Source organism: Babylonia areolata, chromosome 10 (assembly GCF_041734735.1).
Source record: "Babylonia areolata isolate BAREFJ2019XMU chromosome 10, ASM4173473v1, whole genome shotgun sequence".
Classification (NCBI taxonomy): domain Eukaryota; kingdom Metazoa; phylum Mollusca; class Gastropoda; order Neogastropoda; family Buccinidae; genus Babylonia; species Babylonia areolata.
Window position 1 is genome coordinate 17,684,707 of NC_134885.1, and position 22,549 is coordinate 17,707,255.

At 44.6% G+C, this 22,549-nt stretch overlaps 1 protein-coding gene across 1 annotated transcript in view; it reads right to left on the bottom strand.

The window, feature by feature from the left end:
* The window catches only part of LOC143286837 (uncharacterized), a 75,530-nt gene extending 53,274 nt beyond the window's left edge, over positions 1 to 22,256 (bottom strand). The window contains exons 1-5 of the mRNA XM_076594667.1: positions 22,163 to 22,256; positions 20,856 to 21,051; positions 15,439 to 15,558; positions 14,975 to 15,064; positions 6,169 to 6,248 (exon numbers count right to left, since the gene is read on the bottom strand). Of these exons, the coding sequence (XP_076450782.1) occupies positions 6,169 to 6,248; positions 14,975 to 15,064; positions 15,439 to 15,558; positions 20,856 to 21,029 (464 nt within the window). The 5' untranslated portion in view covers positions 21,030 to 21,051; positions 22,163 to 22,256. The remainder of the gene's footprint in view (positions 1 to 6,168; positions 6,249 to 14,974; positions 15,065 to 15,438; positions 15,559 to 20,855; positions 21,052 to 22,162) is intronic.
* Positions 22,257 to 22,549: the final 293 nt, after the last annotated feature.

The following is a 22,549-nucleotide window of genomic DNA, read 5'->3' on the forward strand; positions in this document are numbered from 1 at the left end:
CCGTCAGTGAAGATGCTTTGAAAAGTGGGGAATTTGTGGCAAAGTTCCAAATAGTAAGTTCTGTAGGCCAGAGAACTGGTGGAGTCTTTATGGTATGAGGCCAGATCGAATCGGACCTCAGGTGTTGTAAAGGTCCACGGAGGGCTGTCAGGGAACTTAGAGAAATCTGAGATGCCACCGACATCCAGATTGGCATTTTCTAAGTGCGGCTGAATGCGGAGTCCAAGGGGAGGTATGCAGTTTGGGTTGTCTTTAAATTTCTTACCGAAAGGGTTGTTGAATACAACGTCGTAAGCAGGGTTTGCAGGTTCAGAAAACAATTTCAAATAATAGTTTAGGGTCAGCTTCAGTCTGCGGTTGGAGAGAGGCGGTTCCCCCGCCTCTGCATACAGGCTGTGCACAGGGGTGGTGCGGAAAGCACCTAAGCTGAGACGGAGCCCTTGGTGGTGTACAGGGTCCAACAGTTTCAGGTAAGACGGTCTGGCCGAGCCGTATACTACACTTCCATAATCCAGTTTGGACCGGACCAGGGCTCTGTAGAGGTGCAAGAGAGTTCTCTTATCAGCACCCCAGTTCGTGTGTGCCACAACTCGGATGATGTTAAGGGCTTTTTGGCAAGATACTTTCAGCTGTTTAATATGGCTGAGGAAGTTCAGCTTCTGATCAAAGACGACCCCTAAAAATTTGGCTTTCTTGACCGCTGGGATGGTGGATTTTCCCAGACGGATTTCAGGGTCCGGATAGAACTGGCGAAAATTATGAAAATGGATGCATTCAGTTTTGGAGGACGAAAATGTAAAGCCATTCTCCTCTGCCCAACACTGGATTTTGTTGACGCAGAGCTGAAGCCGTCGCTGGATGCTGGCATACGTGCTGCCAGTTGCATATAAGGCAAAATCGTCCACGAACAGCGAGCTGTCCGATCCCTTCTGAACGGATTGAACGATGTCATTAATTTTGATGCTGAAAAGAGCCAGCGACAGGATGCTCCCTTGCGGGACACCCAGCTCCTGCTCGTGAATGTCGGACAGGGTGGTGCTGACTCTCACCTGGAATTGTCTGTCTTGTAAAAAATTGTGGATGAACTGAGGCAGGTGCCCTCGGAAGCCAAGCTTGTGCAAGTCCGAGAGAATTCCAAATTTCCAGGTGGTATCGTAAGCTTTCTCCAAGTCAAAAAATATGGCCACCACATGTTGTTTGTTTACAAAGGCATTTCTTACAGTGGTTTCCAGACGAACCAGATGGTCAACGGTAGAGCGATGCTTGCGGAAACCGCACTGTTCTATCGCCAGAAGGCCGTCGGTCTCTAGTTTCCACATCAGTCTACCGTTGACCATCTTCTCCATCAGTTTGCAGATGCTGCTGGTCAGTGCTATTGGGCGGTAGTTGGAGGGGTTCGAGGGGTCTTTTCCCGGTTTCAGCAGCGGGATTATGAGGGCTTTCTGCCAGGAGGGTGGAAAAAAAGCCTATGACCCAGATGTGGTTATAAACTTTAAGCAGGGTGTCCAGACAGGTTTGGGGAAGATGCTTTAAGAGTTTATAATGGACCTCGTCCATTCCTGGACAGGAATCCGTACAGGTCTGAAGGGCAGATTTAAGCATTCATTGTGAAAGGAAGGTTGTAATTCTCTGTGTTGTCGGAAAAGAAGTTACATGGTGTTTTTTCTGACAGGTTTTTGGTTTTAAGAAACCGAGCAGATTTGTTAGCAGATCTCGAGTTCTGTTCAATTGTGGAGGCAAGCAAATTGGCAACTGCTTTCTTCTCTGTGACCAGAGCGTCTGAAAGTTTAAGATGATGAAAGGTTGGGCATACATTTTTGCCCTTAATTCTTTTTAAAACCCTCCACACTTTCTTCTTGGGTGTGTTGGAGGTTAAGGAAGAGCAAAAATCTCTCCATGACTTCCTCTGGCTCTTTTTAAAAACATACCTGGCTTTCGCCCTCAGCTGTTGATGGGTTCGAATGCTATCGGTCTCCGGTCTCCGAAAGACGCGTCGCTGCGCTCTCTTCCGAGACTTACGGGCCTCCCGACATTCCGCGTTGAACCAGGGCGTTCTTGGCACCTGAGGCTTGGAGGTAGACGATGGGACTGCTGCTTTGGCGCAATCTAAAACGATCCGAGTCAGAGTGTCAGCAGGGTCCTTGCTTTTCAATACTGTTTCTTCCTGCAGCTCCGCTCTTATCTTCGTGGTAAAAAAAACTCCAGTCTGCTTTGTCATAGTTCAGGCGGTCAGGCAGAGAGTCACCTTCTCCATCTGTGGGGCGGAGGACGACAGGAAAGTGGTCACTCCTGTGCAGATCGTCGTGCACTTTCCACTCGTAGTCCAGGACCAACGATGGATCGCAGACCGACAGATCTAAACACGAGAGCTTTCCAGAGGACAGATGAAGGTAAGTGGGAGACTTGTTAAGACAGCACAAGTCCATGTCGGAAAGAAGGTTTTCCAAGAGAAGACCTCGGGCTGATGTCATCTCACTACCCCAGAGAGGGGAGTGTCCATTGAAGTCGCCCAACAGTAAAAACGGACGTGGGAGCTGGTTGACCAAGTTCATGAGGTCCTGCCTCAGAACACGGACGGCAGGAGGAAGGTACAGAGAGCAGACAGTGATGGTTTTCTCAAGTGTGACTCTGACTGCCACCGCCTGTAAAGGGGTGCTTAAAAGAACTGTACTGTATAAAAGGGACTTGCGAATAAAAAGAGCGACACCTCCCGTCAATCCCTCTTGCTTCAGTTGAGCGGGTTTAAAAACAGAGTTAAAACCAGAGAGGGATAAAACCTTGCCATCTCTTTGCAGAGTCTCCTGCAGCGCCAGCACTGAAGGTTTCAAAGCACAACAAAGCAGCTGGAGTTCCTGGAAATTGGCGTAGAACCCCCGGATGTTCCAGTGGATCACTGCCATTAAGAAGGTTAAAAAAAAAAAAAAAAAGCAGCAGCTTATTCCATCGCTACCCCCTGCTCCTCTGCTTGCGGTGGCTCAAGGTCGGCCAAGATGGAGTATCTATTTTTTTAACTGGATTTTTCTGATTCCGACCAAGTCGGAATATCCACAACCTCGGCTCTTCCTGATCCCGCCGAGGCCGCAACCCTCCCCTCCTTGAGTTTAGAAGGTACGGGGGGTTTCTGGCCACTTCTGCCAACCCGAGGGCCAGGCAGACGAGAGGCAGGGCGAGGGGTGCCGGAGGGTGGGGGGGGGGCGGGAGGCGGACAACGTGCCTCCGCCCAAGGCTTTTCTCTCCCGCCCGGCAGCCCCTGAGGACTGCCGCACAGGATGGGAAGGGGTGGACACGGCGTCTCCACCCAAGGCCAACGGTTCTAACGAGGTGGGTAAGTCGTCCGTCTGCGTCCCAGTGGACGTCATCTGAACCGCGACGTCCACCGTCTTGGGTCTGACGACAGAGGCGTAAGACGCCTTAGGCGACACGGCCTCCACCTGTTTCCTTGCCTCAAAGAAGGATATCTTCTATTCTGTCTTGACCTTCTGGATTTGTTTTTCTTTTTTCCAGGCGGGGCAGTCTTTCGATGAGGACGGGTGGCCACCTCCGCAGTTCGCACAACGGGCTGGACTGACGCAATCGCCCTGGTGCGCCGCCTTCAAACAGGTGCCACACGCCTCTTCCTCCTTGCATCGGTCTCTCACGTGTCCAAATTTCTGGCATTTGAAACATCTTAGAGGGGACGGCACGTATAGGCTTACACTAACCATCAGGTATCCGACTCGAATGTCCTTGGTGAGGAAGAAAGTGTTGGTCGGGACTCTGTCCGACCCATTCCTCACCGTCACCCTGTACACGTCGGTCACTCCCTGAGAGGACAGCTCACTCTTGATTTCAGCTTCAGACACACCTTTCAACTCTGGGCATCTGATAACCCCCTTTGAGCAGTTGAGACCTTTGTGAGGGGAAACCTTCACCGCCCTATTCACAAAAGTGGTCGCCTTGAGAAGAAGCTGTGTCTGCCTTTTTGACTCTGTCTCCACTAAAAACGCTCCGCTCCTGAGCCTCTTGATGGATTTCAGCGATCCCGCCAGACACTGGAAGCCCTTCTGGATAGCGAAGGAGCTGAGAGCCGACAAGGGCTTGTCGTCATCAGCGCCCTCCATCACAAGCCACGATGGCCAAAATCCAAAGGTCTCAACGACCTCCGAGTCTGAGTCTGAGTCGTCTGTTCCCGGTCTCCTCCTTTTTCCGAGTTTAGGGGGGGGGGGGGTTTGTTTAGGATTCATGTTTAATAATTGTAAATTCATCCCTCCCTTACCCACCCACCATGGGGTCCAACTTAGAGGCCAGGGTCAAGGGAACACCAGCTTGACCCCATTCCAGGTTTCAGGAGGGATATACGACCAACAGCCTAGCTCCAACGTGTTCCCCCCCGATCATGCCCGGCTCCCGGGGACAGAGAACCGAGCACTACAGGGGTTATCTTCGTTAGCCTCTAAACTGCCAGTCTTGACCCAGCCCCACGAAGGGGTAGCCGATTGACACACACGGGCCAATGTGTGCCGCCTGTCTTAGGAGAGGTCCGAGCCAAAGGGATGTGTTCAGAGCAGCGTGCTCTCTCAATCCCCAGGATCTCATTCCCCTCCATCACAGGTCGCGCCACACGGCAAACACGGCGGGCCTAAAGAAGGCCGCAGAGAAAAAAGAATGTGGAAAAGAAGGCTTGATGGGGAGCTGAGGACAGAAAACAGGCAGTAAAAAGGCACTTGGTGGAATGGGACACACTCTGTGTTTCATAGAAACAGTGGTACAGCTTAGCACTTGGTGGAATGGGACACACTCTGTTTCATAGACACAGTGGTACAGTTTAGCACTTGGTGGAATGGGACACACTGTGTTTCATAGACACAGTGGTACAGCATAGCACTTGGTGGAATGGGAGACACTCTGTTTCATAGACACAGTGGTACAGCTTAGCACTTGGTGGAATAGGACACACTCTGTGTTTTATAGACACAGTTGTACAGCTTAGCACATGGTTGAATGGGACACATTCTGTTTCATCACAGTGGTACAGCATAGCACTTGATGGAATGGGACACACTCTGTGTTTCAGACACAGTGGTACAGAATAGCGAAAGGGACAGTGGGTCACGTTTAGTCTGGGCCTCACTCACGACCTGTTCGGCATGGGAAGCCCTATCAGGGGCATCAGTACAAAAACCACCACTTATTCAGCCCGAACAGCTACGATGGCTATGTAGGCTGTCAATTAAGACCTGGGACCAGAGCAGCAAAACCCCAAGAAGCACTGATGCCCCCGCCGACATAGCTCGCTCGATCACTGGCCACTAAGCCTCCCAACCACGACAAGGTAGTGACCCTCCCGGGAGAGGGTCAAGAGAACACCAGCCTGACCCCCTCCAGGTTTCGGGAGGACAGGCAAGGTACTGTATACAATATACAATGCCAAAAGCCAATTGTAAGCATGTGCTTTAATGGAAAGTATGGAAGGGTACTGGATTCTGTACCAGTACACAAATATTAGAACTGGAATCAAGAGTTATTCTATTTTCTATTCCAAATGCAATTTACAGCAAGCTTACAAATATTGTAATTCACCCTAACCTTCACAGCAGCTGCAGATATCACCCAACAATACTGCACATACAGTGCAAGTGATTTAGAAATAAAAGTATTATAAAACTTTATTAGTTTATGTTCTTATCACCAGTAATATCAACTAACTGCAAAAACAAACATCAACAAGTCATGATTGTGAACATTCTGTATAAACATAAAATAAAAAAGAATGAATAATTACTGTGATTCTTCTGGACATGAAAAGGTAAACAAAATGTGCAGTTTTCATTACCACTTAAATTGTGTTCATTATCCAGACAATCTTAAACCCCAGGCTCTGCAGATCTCAACTATCACCCCTTAACCCCTTCAGTGCTGCTGAAGAGACCTTACAGGTCAGGATGTGTCACCTTTCTTTGTCTAGACTTCTTCCTCTTGGTACTTTGTTACTATGTTTTGGCAAAATCAATGACACCACTGCTCTTCAATTGTGTTCCAACTCAAGCCACATTGATTTTCTATCACCAAGGTTCAGCGGTCAAGGGGTGAAGTCATACAAACAAATCCAGGTTATTACTCACACAAGGTCTTCATTTTCTGATACAGTTACACAGCATTTCATACAAACAAATCCAGGTTATTACTCACACAAGGTCTTCATTTTCTGATACAGTCACACAGCATTGACGATCAGTGCAAATATTTCCCAACATTCCAATGCACAGTTCCTGCACAGCAAAAACAAACAAACAAAAAAGCCTCCTCAGCACATAGTCTTTTTGCAGAGATCTACCATCAATGTGAACAGAGTACTCCATGACATACAGCAGAATTCACTAATTGTTGGGATAAACCATGGCAGCATAAGTTAGGCGATGGACTTCTGATCAGTGTTCACCAGTGATCACCAGTGTCCTTTGGAAAGGCAGTTCACTCTTATTATCCTCACTCCACGTAGGTGTGAATGGGTGCCTGATTTCAAATGGGGAAGGATAAAATGGTGGAGGGAAAGGATCTGGCCCTGCTTTTGTATGCCAAGCTCTAGACAAAGTGGATATGAATTCACTGCTAACTGCTGTAAAAGGCTATGGGACTTTTGATTGCATAATTATCATGTAAATTGATTCAATCACTGATTTAAACCATTAATTTACACCTGCTTCATTGTAATTTATTCTTTATTGAGAATGTTGACATTCCAAACTGTTGCTTAACAAGAAAACAAACAAAACCTTAGTAACAGCATCAAAGGATGCTCAGTTTCTGTCCTCCCTCCACCATTGAGGTACAGAATTTGACTGCAACCAAAACAAACTATAAGATTAGTATAGATCTGGTTGAGCCTACCGGTCCTCCAAATTTCATCTTTTTCTTCATAATGGATTTCCACTCTATTGTTATCCTCTTTAATGACTTAAAAAATTAAAAAATAAAGCACAAAATATCTTCCCAACTTTTCTCAGAGTGGATCTCCACTTGAAAGGAAATTTTCTTCCTAAAAAGGAAATTTTCTATCTAAAATTACGTTTAAATAACATACTTACCGTGACCCAACTAGTGCAGACTCCGGCAGGGGTCTGACATTCCTGTCCTGTGCAAACTACTATCCGCCTATGCGGAGAAACGAAACTATGGCTGATAACCGCCCGGAAGTAGGTAACCTCCCCTTTGTCCCGCTGGCTAGCGCCCTCTTTTGACAGCAATATGCCATCACCAGCGCAGCGAGCAGGGAGAACAGGAAGCGGGGAGGACGGGAGGGTCTTAAATTTGGGTCACCATAAGTATGTTATTTAAACGTAATTTTAGATAGAAAATTTCCTTTTAATTACACATACTTAACCGTGACCCAACTAGTGCAGAATAGCACGACAAGGTGGAGGGCTCGCCTATTCTACTGTCTGTGTGCTGCGATGGCCTGTTGTGCAACTACCACAGAAGCGATGCCTCTTGAGCCATCATCCCGCAGGCATGCGACGTCTCTCTGGTAGAAGTCGATGAGCCATCATCCCTAAAGCGACAGGTGTCCCTCAAGTAGAATTCGACGAAAGTAGAGTGTACTGAGTCACCTAAGGATATTGGTGCGGGCAAAGAAGACAGAGGTCCGCAGCTGTATTGTGGGGGAGGTCTGTGGACCACAGCTGTGCTGATAAATGTAGCGCAAAGAAAATCGGGTCCGTGGGTTGAATCCACACTTTACTGAGAGCCCTTTGAATCAAAGGAAGGGAAGGAAACACGTACCCTTATAGGGTTGTCTCATTTGAGCGCTGTTGAGCGTCAATGCAAGGAGGTGCGCATGTGGTTTGATCTGATGATTCCACAACAGATGTGGGCCGATAGTGGAAGTGATTTTTGTGTTTGAAGGAAACTGTGGCATGAGACAGAGGTAGGTCGCCATGTTGGGCTTGCCTTTGGCATGACAGCCAGCTCTGTAGAGCTCCTCCATGCGAGCTGACAGGCGATGGGCACTCCCCCCCCCCACCCCCACTTTTTTGTCGTTGCCAAAAAATGACAGCACTGGTATGTTGCCTATGCATAGAATGGCAGACATTTGGCAACAAAAGACTTGATGTCCCTGGTGTCTCTGGGTCAGGGTTGTGTAATTGCCCAGGTAGGTACCATCACGAAGGGGCATATGGAAGGCTTGGCGGCTTCTCTACCTGAGAGTGGCATGTTGGAGCAACCTGCAGAAAGTTGTCAGCAGTCAATGGCTGGGTTGGATCAGGCTGTGGAAGTGCATTTCATGTGCCCACAGGTCACTGAGTCTCATTTTTTGGTGGAATTCCTAATGGAAGAGGGTTTCCATGGGGAAAATCTTTGCTGAAGGTTCTTTAGTGAGAAAGGGGACCGGATCCATGACAGGCCTCTGGCTGTGTGTGGTGCACACTGAGTCTGGGATGGAGTGGGGCGGGGCAGGGAGGTAAGTGGTTCCAGATGTGTTGTACTGGCTATTTACATCAAAGCACTGATCTGACATACGTTTTCAGTATGGCCAACTGCAAAGTGAGAGCTGTATTATCAGTGGTTTCTTAATTGCAAAGGGAAATCATTTGCAGCTTAGTCTTTCATGAATGACTATGTCTCTCAGACTAGAAGTCAAATTGCACTGGGACTTAGTGCTGTAGCCTTGGGCCTAAGTAGCCTTTGGGATCCGTCCCAATGATGAGTCCTAAGGCCCTCTTGATCGAGGGACCGGGGATGCAACTTGGGCAAAACACTCTCTACTATAAATTGTATAATCAAATTCCAGCCCGGATAGTTGGGACAGCAGTTGCCTCCTCTGCTGTTCTGATGGTGACTGTAGTACACGACTGATTATCATATTTTGTTCCTAGGAGGACACCAATCAGCATGGGTAAATCAGGAAACAGATGCTGTGTGCTTGAGGGACGAGGTGTCCACCATGCAGGTTATGTTGCAATGTAAGGAAGCCGGAAGGAGTTGACGGGGTCTTGTGGTGCAACCGTGTGTCTGAAAGACATGGTGCTTGCTTCCGAAGTGACAACAAAGTCATCCTCTGACAGGCCCTTGACTGAAGGCTGGAGCTCCATGATGGGATAGCCTGCCTAGGCTAGAAACCCCTGGAAGTGTCTCACTGGAAAGACAGCGCTTGAGAAGGAATGCCCATCTGTAACCACAGCAGTGGGTGTGCGTTGAGGCTGAAAGGATCGAGCAGGGAAGACCAAGTGCAGAAAGTGCTTTCAAACGCCAATTGTTTGAGACGTTGATGCTGGATCTGTGTTCAAGCAAGGTGATGAGGCGAACTGATGTGCTTGAATGTGGCATCTGCTGTGCTGGTATGAGTGGGCAGAAAGGTACACCCCTGTGGCTAATGGACGGTTCGTTGTGCTTTGTGAGACGCAACCGTCCTCGTCAATATGCCTTTCTGCCAAATGTAGAGGAAAACAATTATGACCCAGGCCTTCTGCTACTAGACAGGAGTGGAAGAGATGGGCTTAGGGTGATTGTCTCCTGCCCAGTGGGCAGTTTTTGGGTCCGCTAAAACTTGGAAGGCAAAGATAGACACCCCTTCATGGGAAGGCTGGCTAGGATGTGGAGCTGTTGTCACAACCACAGTGGTGCAAACCAAGGGTTGTTGTAGGCAAGGGGAGGAAGAAGGGATGCCTTACAAATTTGGAAGGAATGAAAGGCATGTGTGTCGGGAGTGGCACCTCTAAGTTGGACTGCCTCATCCCTCCTTGTGCATCTCCAGCCCTATGGGTGATTGTTGCAGGAAAATGAGTTGGGTTGCTTTGTCCGTCCTTGCATCAAGAGAGGGCATTCTTAGCCCTGTGGGTGGGAAGGGTGTGTGTGTGGGTCCCTAAGGACCAGCCACTACTGAAGATGCACATGAAGATGTGAAGGAGCATACATTCAGGCGTGAATGAGGCTCTTTCTTTTTTTCTTTTTTCTTTTTTTTTCTTCTTTTTTTTGTGTTTTTTTGAGTGCAGTCGTCCTCCGAAAGCAAGGTAGGGATGAATTTATGAAAATGAATACATATATGTGCAAAGGGATTATAAACTTCCATCAACTCAAGTGATGATGTCAGAAATATGCCAATGACAAGAGATCGAGACACAAGAAATAAGCGGCTGTATAAGCATATGTGTAGCGTGCACAGATATACCCAAGTAAATGGGAAGTGTGCATAATCATCAATGGAAAGGAATCTGTGTATGCACTGATATATGAGATGTACATACACATATGAATAATGTGCCAGTATGTAGACGCAGAGAGTTCTGGGCATTGTGTACAGAATGATGCAAATGCAAATGTGCATATATTGCTATATAGGGAATCTCAATGAATAGATGTCAATGAATAGAGATAGAAATATAATTGTACGTGTTAATATGAAAATTGTATTAACATATCCCATAAGTGCACACACATGCATATACCGAGGGATAAGTATACATCTATAAATGTAAATAGAAATGTGTATAAATGTAGCAAGATATCTTTTCTTTTTTGGGAGGGGGGGCAGGGAGGGGGGGGAGGGTTGGTCGTTGTTGTTGATTTTGATAATAAATCAAAAAGAATAGAAAGGGATATATTGTGATTTATTTTCTGTTATTGTGTACAACAAGAAAAGAATGGTAATATGACTGGTTGCCTGCAGAGGACTGTGTGCAAGTGTGGGGAGATGAAGAACCCAAAAGTTCAGTGGCAAATAGCCTGAGAAACAGCAAGAAAGGTGCAGTTGCTGTGCAAAGTTGTGTAGAGCCCAGGAATGGGCAGCAGGACCCAATGAGAAACTGAAAAAACATCGTTAGTGGACAGCACGGGGGGCAGGAGTGACATGCTGTGTAGGTGGAAGGGAAGTAACTGCAGCGTCAACCACCTAGGTTACTAATGTGGAGTTGCCTCCCTTGGCGAAAAGGATGGCGACTTTAGCGCACATATCCCCTGGTGTGACGTTTCCTCACTGTAGAGGGAGGAGTGTCATGCTGCGTGTGGGAGTCAGTAGTTCGATGCCACCATAACTGACACAGCTGAATACGGCCACAAGGGGGATAATTATAATGTCCCTTGGTGCCGTGGGCATCCCTACCCGAATCGGTCGCCATCGGACGCGAGACAGTCGGGACATGTGGCATGACGGCGCCGTAAGCCGGTGTTATGGGTGTCGTGGACAATGGGGTGGCAAGTCAGTTGGCTTGCCGAAGTTCAATGCACTGCTGAAGTTCAATGGGCCGTGCACGCACCTGCTCTGTGGGCAAGGGGCGGTGCAGGCGCAAGGTGTGGCAACAGTGCATAATTGCTGCAGCAAGTTAACAATGAGTTGCTGGTTGTTTGGTTGAGCAGCTTGCTGAGACGCCATTAGTGGATGGGAAACAGCAGCAACCGGCGGTGTGGCAGATGGGGTCATCACCTCATAGTTTGGTGGGACCATGTACGCACCCGCACTGTAGGAGAGGGGCAGTGCTGGTAAAAGGGAAGTATGCGAAGCAGGAGTTGTCTCCCTTGGATTGGACACTCAGGACAAGGGGGAGGGTGCATGCATGGAGGAGGTGGCGGGTTGGCGTTGTTGAGAGGGCCAGAAGTAGAGGGCCAAGAGGGTCCGCAAATCGATTGCGATCGCGCCTTAATTATTGCCCAATCGAGCCACATAATTATGTGACCTGGTTGAAGACATAATTTGACAAAAAACAACAAGTGTAACATCCTGGAAGACGAAATCCATCTTCTTGATCATTGTATTAAATATAAAACCTTAAGACAACAATTTTTAAAGGATATTCAAAATTCGAATAACACAGGACATATTCCCAGTCAGGTGATGCTAACAGATGATGAATATATACAAACAAGATTAGGAAAATTTGTGTATGAATGCTGCTGCAATTTACCGCATTAACTGATTGATAAATTGTGTGTTTTTCATTCGTTCATTCATTTACCATTGCACTTGTGTCTTATAAACCTTACGGTTTCATGACAATAAAATCTATTCTATTCTATTCTATACCCTATAGGGTTGTCTCAGTTGAGCGCAGTTAAGCATCAATGCAAGGAGGTGCACATGTGGCTTGATCTGATGAATCCACATCGGTTGTGGGCCGATTGTGGAAGTGATATATGTGTTTAAAGGAAACTGTGGCATGAGACAGAGGTAGCCCACCATGTTCGGCTTGCCTTAGGCGTGACAGCCAGATCAATGTGTATGCACTGATATATGAGATGTACATACACATATGAATAATGTGCCAGTATGTAGAGGCATAGAGTTCTGGGCATTGTGAATAGAAGGCCGCAAATGCAAGTGTGCCTATATTGCTATGTAGGGAATCTCAATGAATAGATGTCAATGAATAGAGATAGAAATATAATTGTACATGTTAATATGAAAGTTGTCTGAACCTATCCCATAAGCGCACACACATGTGTATACCGAGGGATAAGTGCACATCTATAAATGAATGCAGAAATGCGTAAAAATGTAGCAAGATATCTCATAGATATATATGTATATGTGTGTGTATATGCGTAAAAATGTAGCAAGATATCTCATAGATATATATGTATATGTGTGTGTGTGTGTGTATATATACATATCTATAGATTTTTTTTTTTTGGTGTGTGTATATATATTTCGTGATTGTTGATTGTGATAAAAAATCAAAAGGATAGAAGGGGAAATATTGTGATTTATTTCCTGTGGCCAATAGCCTGAGAAACAGCAAGAAAAGTGCAGTTGCTGTGCAAAGATGTGTAAAGTCCATGACTGGGCATGAGGACCCAATGAGAAACCGAAAGAAAACATCGTTGGTGGACAGCCCGGGGGGCAGGAGTGACGTGCTGTGTCGGCGAAAGTAACTACAGCTTCAACCGCCTAGGTTACAAATGCGGAGTTGCCTCCCTTGGCGCCGATAATCGTCAAAAAGGATGGTGTATTTAGAGCACATATGCCCTGGTGCGACGTGTCCTCACTGTAGAGGGAGGAGTGTCATGCTGTGTGTGAGAGTCCGTGGTTTGATGCCACCGTAACCGACACAGGTGAAAACGGCCGCAAGGGGAATAATTATAATGTCCCTTAGTGCCGTGGGCATCCCAACCCGAATCGGTCGCCATCAGACACGAGACGGTCGGGGCATGTGGCATGATGGCGCCGTAATCCAGTGTTATGGGCGTCGTGGACGAGGGGGTGATAAATCCGTCGGCTTGCCGTGGGATGTGCATCCCCCTGTAGCTGAACGGCGGTCCAATCTCTTGAATAGCTCCTGCGAGAGGACCGACGTTCAGCTGTTGTGTGTTGACGGATAAAGGGATAGACAAGATCGGCCCGAGCACTGCCGAGAGGCAGGATCGAGTTATTAAGAGGCACTCCAACGTGGAAGTGCCGATATTAGTCTGGGTAACAGCAGAGTTAGGCAATGGGGCAGAAGAATCCAGCACTGCCGAAGTTCCAATGGTGCATACACGTACCTGCTCTGTGGGCGAGGGGCGGTGCAGGCGGGTGCATAATTGCTGCAACAAGTTAGCAATGAGTTGCTGATTGTTTGGTTGAGCAGCTTGCTGAGACGCCATGGATGGGAAACAGCAGCACTCAGCGGTGTGGCAGATGGGGTCATCACCACATAGCTTGGTGGGACCGTGCACGCACTCGCACTGAAGGCGAGAAGCAGTGCCGGTGCAAGGGAAATAACTGCGGTGGTCACCAGCAAAGGTGCCGAAGCAGGGGTTGCCTCCCTTGGATCGGGTGATCCGGACAAGGAGGGGGGTGCACGCGTATGGGCAAGCGTGTCCCCTAGTGGTCCACCTTCCTCCCTACACCAGGGGAGGGCATCCCTACGCGCCTCGGTCGCACTGGATCCGAGACGGTCGAGGCATGCCGCGTGGGGGGTCGCGTGATCCGATGTCACGGCCGCCACTATGGACGCATCGCACATAGGGCCCAGTCTAACGTGCGGATCCAAAACAAGCTGCCTTTTTTTCTTTTTTTTTTTTTTTTTTTTTTGGTGGTGTTGTTTCCCCAAAGGGATTGTGGCACATTCCAACTGTGGGTATGGGTAAAGAGATAGAGGAGATCGACTTGTACACTGCCGACTGGCAGGGCCGAGAAAACGCGGATCGCGTCGAGTGCGTTCGCGGATCAATCAAAATGACATTAAAGGCAACACTGACCTGAGTGTGTGGCAACAAACCTCTAGAAGTCACCAGAGGAGGTGTAGGAGGTGGTGGAGGTCTGGAGTTGACCGGAGGGAGCGGAGGAAGTGGAGGAGGCGGTGGGTTGGCGTTGTTGAGAGGACCAGGAGTAGAGGGCCCAGAGTGTCAGCGAATCGATTGCGATCGCGCCTTTATTTTAGCACGATTCCCCAATCAAGCTACATAACTATGTGACCTGGTTGAAGACATAATTTGACAAAAAACAAGAACACCAGAGAATCGACAGACAGACAGAAAATACGAAAAAAAACTTAGCCGTATGAAGAGCACAGGAACAGGAGTCAAGATGGCTGCCGGAAAAAGAGGGCACTAGTCAGGGGGGCAAATGGGAGGTTACCTACTTCCGGGAGGTTATCGGCTGTAGCTACTTTCGTTTTCTCCGCAAAGGTGTATAGTAGTTTGCACAGGACAGGAATGTCAGACCCCTGCCGGAGTCTGCACTAGTGGGTCACAGTTAAGTATGTGTAATTAAAATGAATATTATAAATATAGCACAAAATCAGATTTTTCTTTCAATCTGTCCACACTTAAGTGCATCCCATTCAACCAAATGCTATGCTGCACCACTCTGACTATGGAAGAGCACTATGCAAAAAAAAAAAAAAAAAAAAAGAAAAGAAAATTATAAGGTAAAATTACTTGAAACAGGTGAGCAAGTCATTTAAGAGGATGTGTCACTGACTTTGCTGATGAAATCAGTCCTTTTTTTTTGTAGCTCTTCATAAAGAGTAAGGAAAATGGTGCAGCACAAAATACATGATAGAAGCAACTGCCAATGACTTACATTGATTCGTGGTGCCCTTGATTTGTAGATTGCAAAAGTAAGGATTTTCACGGTGTTGTACTCTGGGTCCATCAGGAATCTGGCCACATCCTGATGACAGGGGAAAACATTCCTTTCAGTCTCACCAAACATCCATGAGCACTGTGATTTTGTGGGAGAGGGGAGCGGGGGGTTTGGAGGGGGGCTGAGGGGGGAGGATATAAATGTATGTGCAATATATATATGTGTGTGTGCACACATATTTTCATGTTTGTGTTTGGGTGTGGGTATGGAATTTGTGTAAGCATGTACGGGTGTGCATGTATTTGTATGTGTCCATGCACACCCAATCACACACACACACACACACCAACTGAGACATAAAAAGAGATTACATGCACTCTGATAGCACACAGCAAAACAAGTGAGTCAAAATACCATCATCAAATTTCTGCATAAACAATATTTTCAGAGGATGGACTGACCTCATTCATGGTAATATCCCACAATATGCACAACTCATTCTGCTGGCTTTCCGACACTTCCACAATGCCACTCTCATTTTCCTCTGGCTCTGCTTCCAGACTGACATGCCTCTCCACTTCCTGAATATTGCACAACAAATGAACATTTTTTTAAAATATTTCACTCACATCAAAAAGGGGGGGGGGGGGGGTATGCAGCCAAAACACTGGGATAGAAAAAGGCTCAGAAAGTTCTACTCCACTCTCTCTAGTCTCAAAAAAAAAAAAAAAGTTTCATTAATGAGTTTTGTAACTTATTCAAGATCTGTTACAATAGTTGTTTTTCCTGCTCTGATCACAGCATTTCTTTCCCCCTTTATTTTCTTTTCTTATTAAAAAAAAAAAAAAAAATTTTTTTAGCTGCCCCATTGTGCATGTCATTTTGTGGCATTATCCGCAGTGTAGGTGGTGGCAGTGAAAATTTAAATATTCATTACAATGACTGAAATGTGATTTTTGGCAAACAACATGACAATATAAGGAAAACAAAAAAAAGAGTAAGTGAATATCTTGATTGGTTCTGAAGATATTCCATTTTAAAGATGTGATGATGCGTACATGCTGTTAGCACTTAATATTTTTACATTTTCACAGTCATACTGTACTGTCCATGAGGGTACTGTAATGAAAACTCATATATTTCTAAAAACCATATGATAATGGCATATTGCACAAGAAAAAAATAACACTTCAGAAGCAAAGAAATTGGAAAATATGGCTGTCAAATTAGGGGGAAATAGAAAATCAAGACATGTCAATCTGCACAGAATAGCAACTTTGAAGGTCTACAGCACTGAAAAGAATAGACAGTTGCATTTCATAATAAAATATCTTGCAGAATACATCACAAAAAGTGCACTGAATTTTTTTCAGGCAGGATAATTAACTGAATTTTAAGTATCAGAGTCTCAAACTTTGAAAAATCTTCAATTTGACCAGCGGAAAAAAGACTTTTTATTGGGGTAGCATGCTGCAAAGATGAATATTTCAGTAACTGTCACAAGTAGGACCAGGAAATTTTGTGTGTGTATTTAGTGAAATGTAAGCTTTCAAAATGAATTAAAATCAACCTAAAAACTTCCATCTAAAGTTGGCAGAAAAGGAATGATACCTGATTTTCTCATAAATAAGGGTGCACGTTGTGGATGAGACTTCTTCAAAATTTTTGGTTTTGAAAAAATATTGAAGTTACAGCCACAATAAGTTACCAGTGGTCTTGGCTGATCAGCTTCTGCAAAATTACTGCAATTTTTTAAACAAATGCAACTTGAGAGCATTATACAGAATGGGTAGGTTGATGGGGCATTCCACAACAAAGGTTCCCAGGAGGGAGCAAATATTACATAAGTTGCTAGCAAAAATGACAGATATATGAATCTATTTTCTTTCAGCTCTCTAGCTTTTTCTTCCATCCATGAACCCAGTCATGCATTTCATTATAGAAGAAACACAATAAATAAGAAATAAAAGGTGGATGATGCATCTTTATTTCTTCACAAAATGGCATTTGATTCAGAAGAGAGAAAATGCACACCAAAAAATCTCTTTTTTGGCACTCACAGGTTTCCAGCAATAACATGCTGCTCGCTACATGAGATGTCATACTGGCCTTTTTGGATCATTGAATAGGTCTTGCATGCCCTGCCATGAGCAGCCGTTTCTGCAACATGTTAGATACACAGATCAGCTCATAAGTAAGAACAAATGTTATATTCAATTTAAAACATAAAACCAAAAACAGAGCTCTCAGTTTAATATATGTTTAGGATTTTGTCAATTTCGGTGTGTTTTGAGTGGGAGGAAAACACTGTGATAACAAAATCATAAAATGGCATACTAACAGCTAAGTATTCATTCAACAGCAACACAAAATTCACTGCACTGAACTGTTTGGCTGCATTTACCTTTCACACAATAACTCAAATTGCAGCAACAACTTATGCTTTGACAACTGAGGCTGAAGTTTTGGGGGTCTGTCCTTTCCAATTGCTGACAAGAGCTTTGCCATCCACATGTACTGTTCAACTTGTGTGTCTTTGTTGCATGCAATTATTTACTCAAATACTCAGGGTACTACATTTCATGATTGAGATGAATGTATTACTAAATGTCTTAGGTATATCTGATTACTAAATACTGAATATTTTATTGTTAATATGCGCATCATACTTAGTATCTTATTCTTTGATATATATTTTGTGTACTCACCTTTATTTGTGTGTGTATGTGAGAATGCATGTCTTAGATATATATATATATATATATATATATATATATATATATATATCAAAGTGAATATTTCATTCACAATATGTGCATGGTATTTTGCATTTTATCATTTCATGAATTATCCCTTTGTTTTCTGTTTCATGCAGTTGAGATGCACAGCGTATCATGGGTTACATGAACACACACACACACACACACACACACATTACACTCTTAAATGCTGGATCCCAGATAGTGTTATATTAGTTTGACTGAACCTGATGTGCAGCTTAGGCTATGGGTGTTATTGTACTGATTTTCTTTTTACTAATTTTAGTTTGTTAAAAATTGGTGTTAAATTTTTTTTAAGAAACAGGATGTTGACTGCACTGTTCAAATTAATAATCTATCGCTTCACATTACACATTTTTCATACTCAGACATACTTACACATATACTCACAAGCATACATGTGCAAATGCAAACTTGCTCTCTCTCTCTCGCTCTCTTTCTCTCTCTCTCACACACACACACCTACTCCACTGACAGGAAAGAAATGGGGAAGGGGGATGACTAGAGGGAGGAGGTGGTGGGTTATATCACTGTCAGCAGTCAGGGATTCTCAGTGGGAGCAAGTGGTCAGTGATTTGGCTCAGTGCCAAGTTTGCCACAACCATTGACAACCCCCTCCCCTCTCCTTACCATTGGTGGGAGATACACAGAGACAAGTGAGGGGAATGACTATACAACTCTCAGCAAATTATTAAAGTGAAGTTTGCAGAGGAGAGAGAGGGAGGAGGGGGGGGGGGGGAGCACAGGGTTAGTATGTATTGGTGCTCTTGTTCTTTTTGGAATGTGAGAGCATAGTATCTATCTGTCTGTATATATTAATATAGTTTCACAGCTATTGAAGCAAAATGCAACTAGAATATCAGACTTTTGTGTGATGTTGAATGAAATGCTCATTTTATGGAAAAAGAAACCACATTACAATTTTTTTACTTACTTATTTAACACTCACCGAGTCTGTAGCAGACGACGCTAATGCTGTCCCGAGCACATCCGGTTTTGGACCCTGGTAATATTTTGCTTAATAAAGCAAAAGTCAATCAAATATTAGTAACTGGAATTCATGGGCTCCGTTTTAACATGTCCATTTTTCATTCTGTATCAACAATTTTTGTGTGTTTTACTCAGAAAAAAATAAATCGTGTTCTGATTGAAACCCGGTGTCATGTTACGAAAACACTGATGAAATAGATCCAAGCTGTTCAGTTACTGACATTGATCAAAATCCTGATTCAAAGAATTTCAGCTCAATATTGTGCATGAAAGTGCTAAAGACATTCGTTTTAAAAAATAATATAAAACTTACTGATGAAACTTAAGATTTTCTGGAAAAACAATGCCGTTTTTGTGTTAGATGAAGTGCCACTCTCCTGTGTCGAATGTTGATTGGGCCGACGCAACTGACGAAGAGGGGTACCTGCTTTTGAATCGCTGGAGCAAATTGCTCATGGATCAAAAATCTTAGTTTCAGATACCATTGAAATCAGCAGAAAATGCTCTTTACCACTCATGCAGTATCACACAGGGTCGGATTTCATTTTCGAACTGCGCGAGGCATTGAAAGATAGCCGAAAAATTCCCGTAACTTTGCGCTCAGATCTAACTACCCTACTTCGCCCAAGGCTTGGAAAAAAACACAGGAAAGGTCTCCTTGAACTTTCGCCTTTCACGGCTCCCAGTTTTTCGAACAGTAACCAATGAATCGAAAACAACGGATGCGATTTTTTTCCACTATGTGGTTGAAACTAACTGTGTTGCGCTCAGAAAGACGCCGGCCGCCATTGAACAAGGATCGCTATTTCGCGTTACAGTACACTTCTTTTTCTTCTGTCTGCGAACTCATTCACGCATGGCATAAAGCAAACACAATAAAAATTTAAAATATGGATGATAAATAATTATTTCAGCTGGATAGTTTTTCACAAAATGAAATCAAATTTGAGAAAATGCACTTCAAAATAAGTCAATTTTTTAGGCGTTCATAGGTTTCCCAGCATTGGCCATGGGGGCTGCCGCTACCTACTCAGTGTCACACTCCTTACACAGCCACAACTTGGTTTGTAGTTGTATGCCAAAGCACCTGCATGAGCAGTCCAAAAGAAACTATTAGTGCACTAATACAAGGTCAACATACAACACACAGTTCTTTTTTGATGAAAATCCTGAGTCACAGATGAGACAACAAGATGAAATGTAATGAGAATACATCTGGATTGTTGTGGTCTTTTTACTTTAATTAGTTTTAAAAAAAAACTAGATTGCCTTCAAAAGATGAATCTTTGTTTGAAAAAAAAAAAAAAAGAAGATTATTGCATCTTTCTGGCACTCATATCCCAAAGTCACATCCTTTTTATCTTTAAAGCACAGATCCCTCTGTCCCAAATTCAGTTTCTGTTTCTCAAGGAGGTGTCACTGTGTTTGGAAAAATCCATTATATATATTCTCTACACCACTTCTGCCAGGCCTGATCAACAAAAGCCAACACGCCAGTCAGGCACTGAGTGCATGTATAAATCTATATTTTGTCAGAGAACAACACTTTTGTTGCCAAGGGTTATTTTTCAGTGTGTGCTGCACACAGGACCTCAATTTATAGTCTCTTCTGAATGACTAGACACTCAGTTTGATTTTCCAGTCAAACCTAGGAGAATGGGCGAAGCTGGGATTCGAACCCAGACCCTCAAAGACACTGTATTGGCAGATAAGCCTCTTAACCATTCTGCCACCTTCCTTTGTTCCAAGTGAAAAAAAAACAATCAATGATCACGGTTCACTAAGGGGAGGGAAAAACAAACTGATCCAGGCCAGGAAATGAAAATTAGGTGTAGCTATGTATGGGTGACTTGGAATGAGTATGGTGGAAGTAATGACACTGAAAATAATGAAATGGCAATTGGTGTAGATGAAGGGGCAGCTAAAAACAAAACTCTCATCCAGGCCTGGACATGAAAACTGTGGTCATCAATCACCACAGCATGAACAGGGTATGAAGGGACACAGACTTCAACTTTCAAGACAATTCTCTTTTATGATGGCTGATAAGAATAATAATTACAAATATATTTAATTCATGATAATGATGCCTTGAGCACTGCACTCACCTGCATCAGGTTGAGGAGTACAGAGTAGACCCAAATTTTGCTGTATCCTGTTCCCTTGATAAAATCTGCGTTTGCTTCCTCAGTTAGGAGTTCAGGAGGTGGAGAGGGATTGCGCATTCGTGATGGAGTTAAATCTTCATATGCCACACGGGTTGGGGTCGAGTCTTCATCCATTTTGCATTCTAGTCCAGATTCACTGCAATGTAGACATCAACATATCATACACACATTCAAAATAAGTTATCAGGCTTACAATTGCCAACAACATTCCTGAACTGGGTGGTTTCAAATTTATTTAACTTAACTTGAACTTGTTAGATGTTAGCAACCTGGGTAGCCCTGTTCATCATTCTGTAGGTAAAAAATAAAGAATCACTTATGGTGGCATGCATGGACAACCTATGAGTAGCATACTGGATTGTACAGTGGGGGTAGGGTGGCTCAGTGTGCATCCAGTCTATTTTTGAAGGTTGAGACTGTTGACACCATTAAAAGCGTGTCTGGCAAACTATTCCATGAGTTTACAACTCATTCTGTGAAGGAGCCTTAAGATAACTTTTAGTCTACAGTGAGATTTGCTCAGCTTTAGACTATTCCCCTTGATTTTCCTACTAGTGGAGCATCTGATCTGAGGTCTCTGAGTCTTGTAAATGCTGTGAATGAACTTCTGGATCTGGATCTGGATTTGTACGTTGCAGGAGCCAATATTGGCTATCGTTGCAACAGAAAACTGTGGGAGCACTTGAGAGACACACAAAATGAAAATATTTTTGTACAAAGACTATCCCTTGATGATGAAGGGGTAGTCCCACCAGCCTTTGCTAACAGTCCAGGAAAGGGCTGGCTAAAAACATATAGAGATTTAATGAGTGGTTGGGGCAGGCCTTGACGGTGATCCACCGTGCGCTGATGGTGCTGTGCTGGCAGGGCCTGCTATGATGGCTTCATCAGATAGCTGATTGGATAGCTGAACTTGTATAAGTCGATCATATCGCCGCGTTTTCGTCGATGCTCAAAGCTGGGCAGTTTCAGAATATGGCTTGTCCTTAGAGCGGCAACGAGTTTCGTTGCTCGACGCTGCTCGTCTTCCACCTCACACTCACAGCACACTGTTTTCAGATGCGGCTGCCAAACTAAATGGAATTAAATGAACCACTCAGATGAAAATCAAATGGATGAACTGATTCCTCTTCTGCTAAACTGGTCTGATTCTGTCAACTTGCAGAGAATCAGCCGATTTCGTGGTATGTTTTGAACTTATACCAATTCAGACTTAAAACATATTCCCATAAATCTAATTTACTCACGTCAGATTTCAAACAACAAAACCTCAGTCGAAAATCGAACAAAATCGAGACAAGTGGACCGCCATGACCCAAACACAATCTGTTTGGGTGATTTCCCTTCTTTCCCGCTCCACCCCACTCCCACCCTCTACACCTCTCTCTCTCCCAAGGTGAAAACAAATTCGCCGCCTTCTGTCCGTACAAATGCCACGGATCTAAAAATGGTATAGATCAATGTACAATTGCAAAAATAAAACATATTATCTACTTTGCAAATGCGAAGAATCCAGCACCGAACAACTTGTGAAAATCCTGGTTATGACCCCAGATGAATTCAGTTCAGGCGTCATGCGTTCGGAAAAATCGAAAGTTGCCTGACTGCGCAGCCCAACGCGCTCTGTCAGGCCT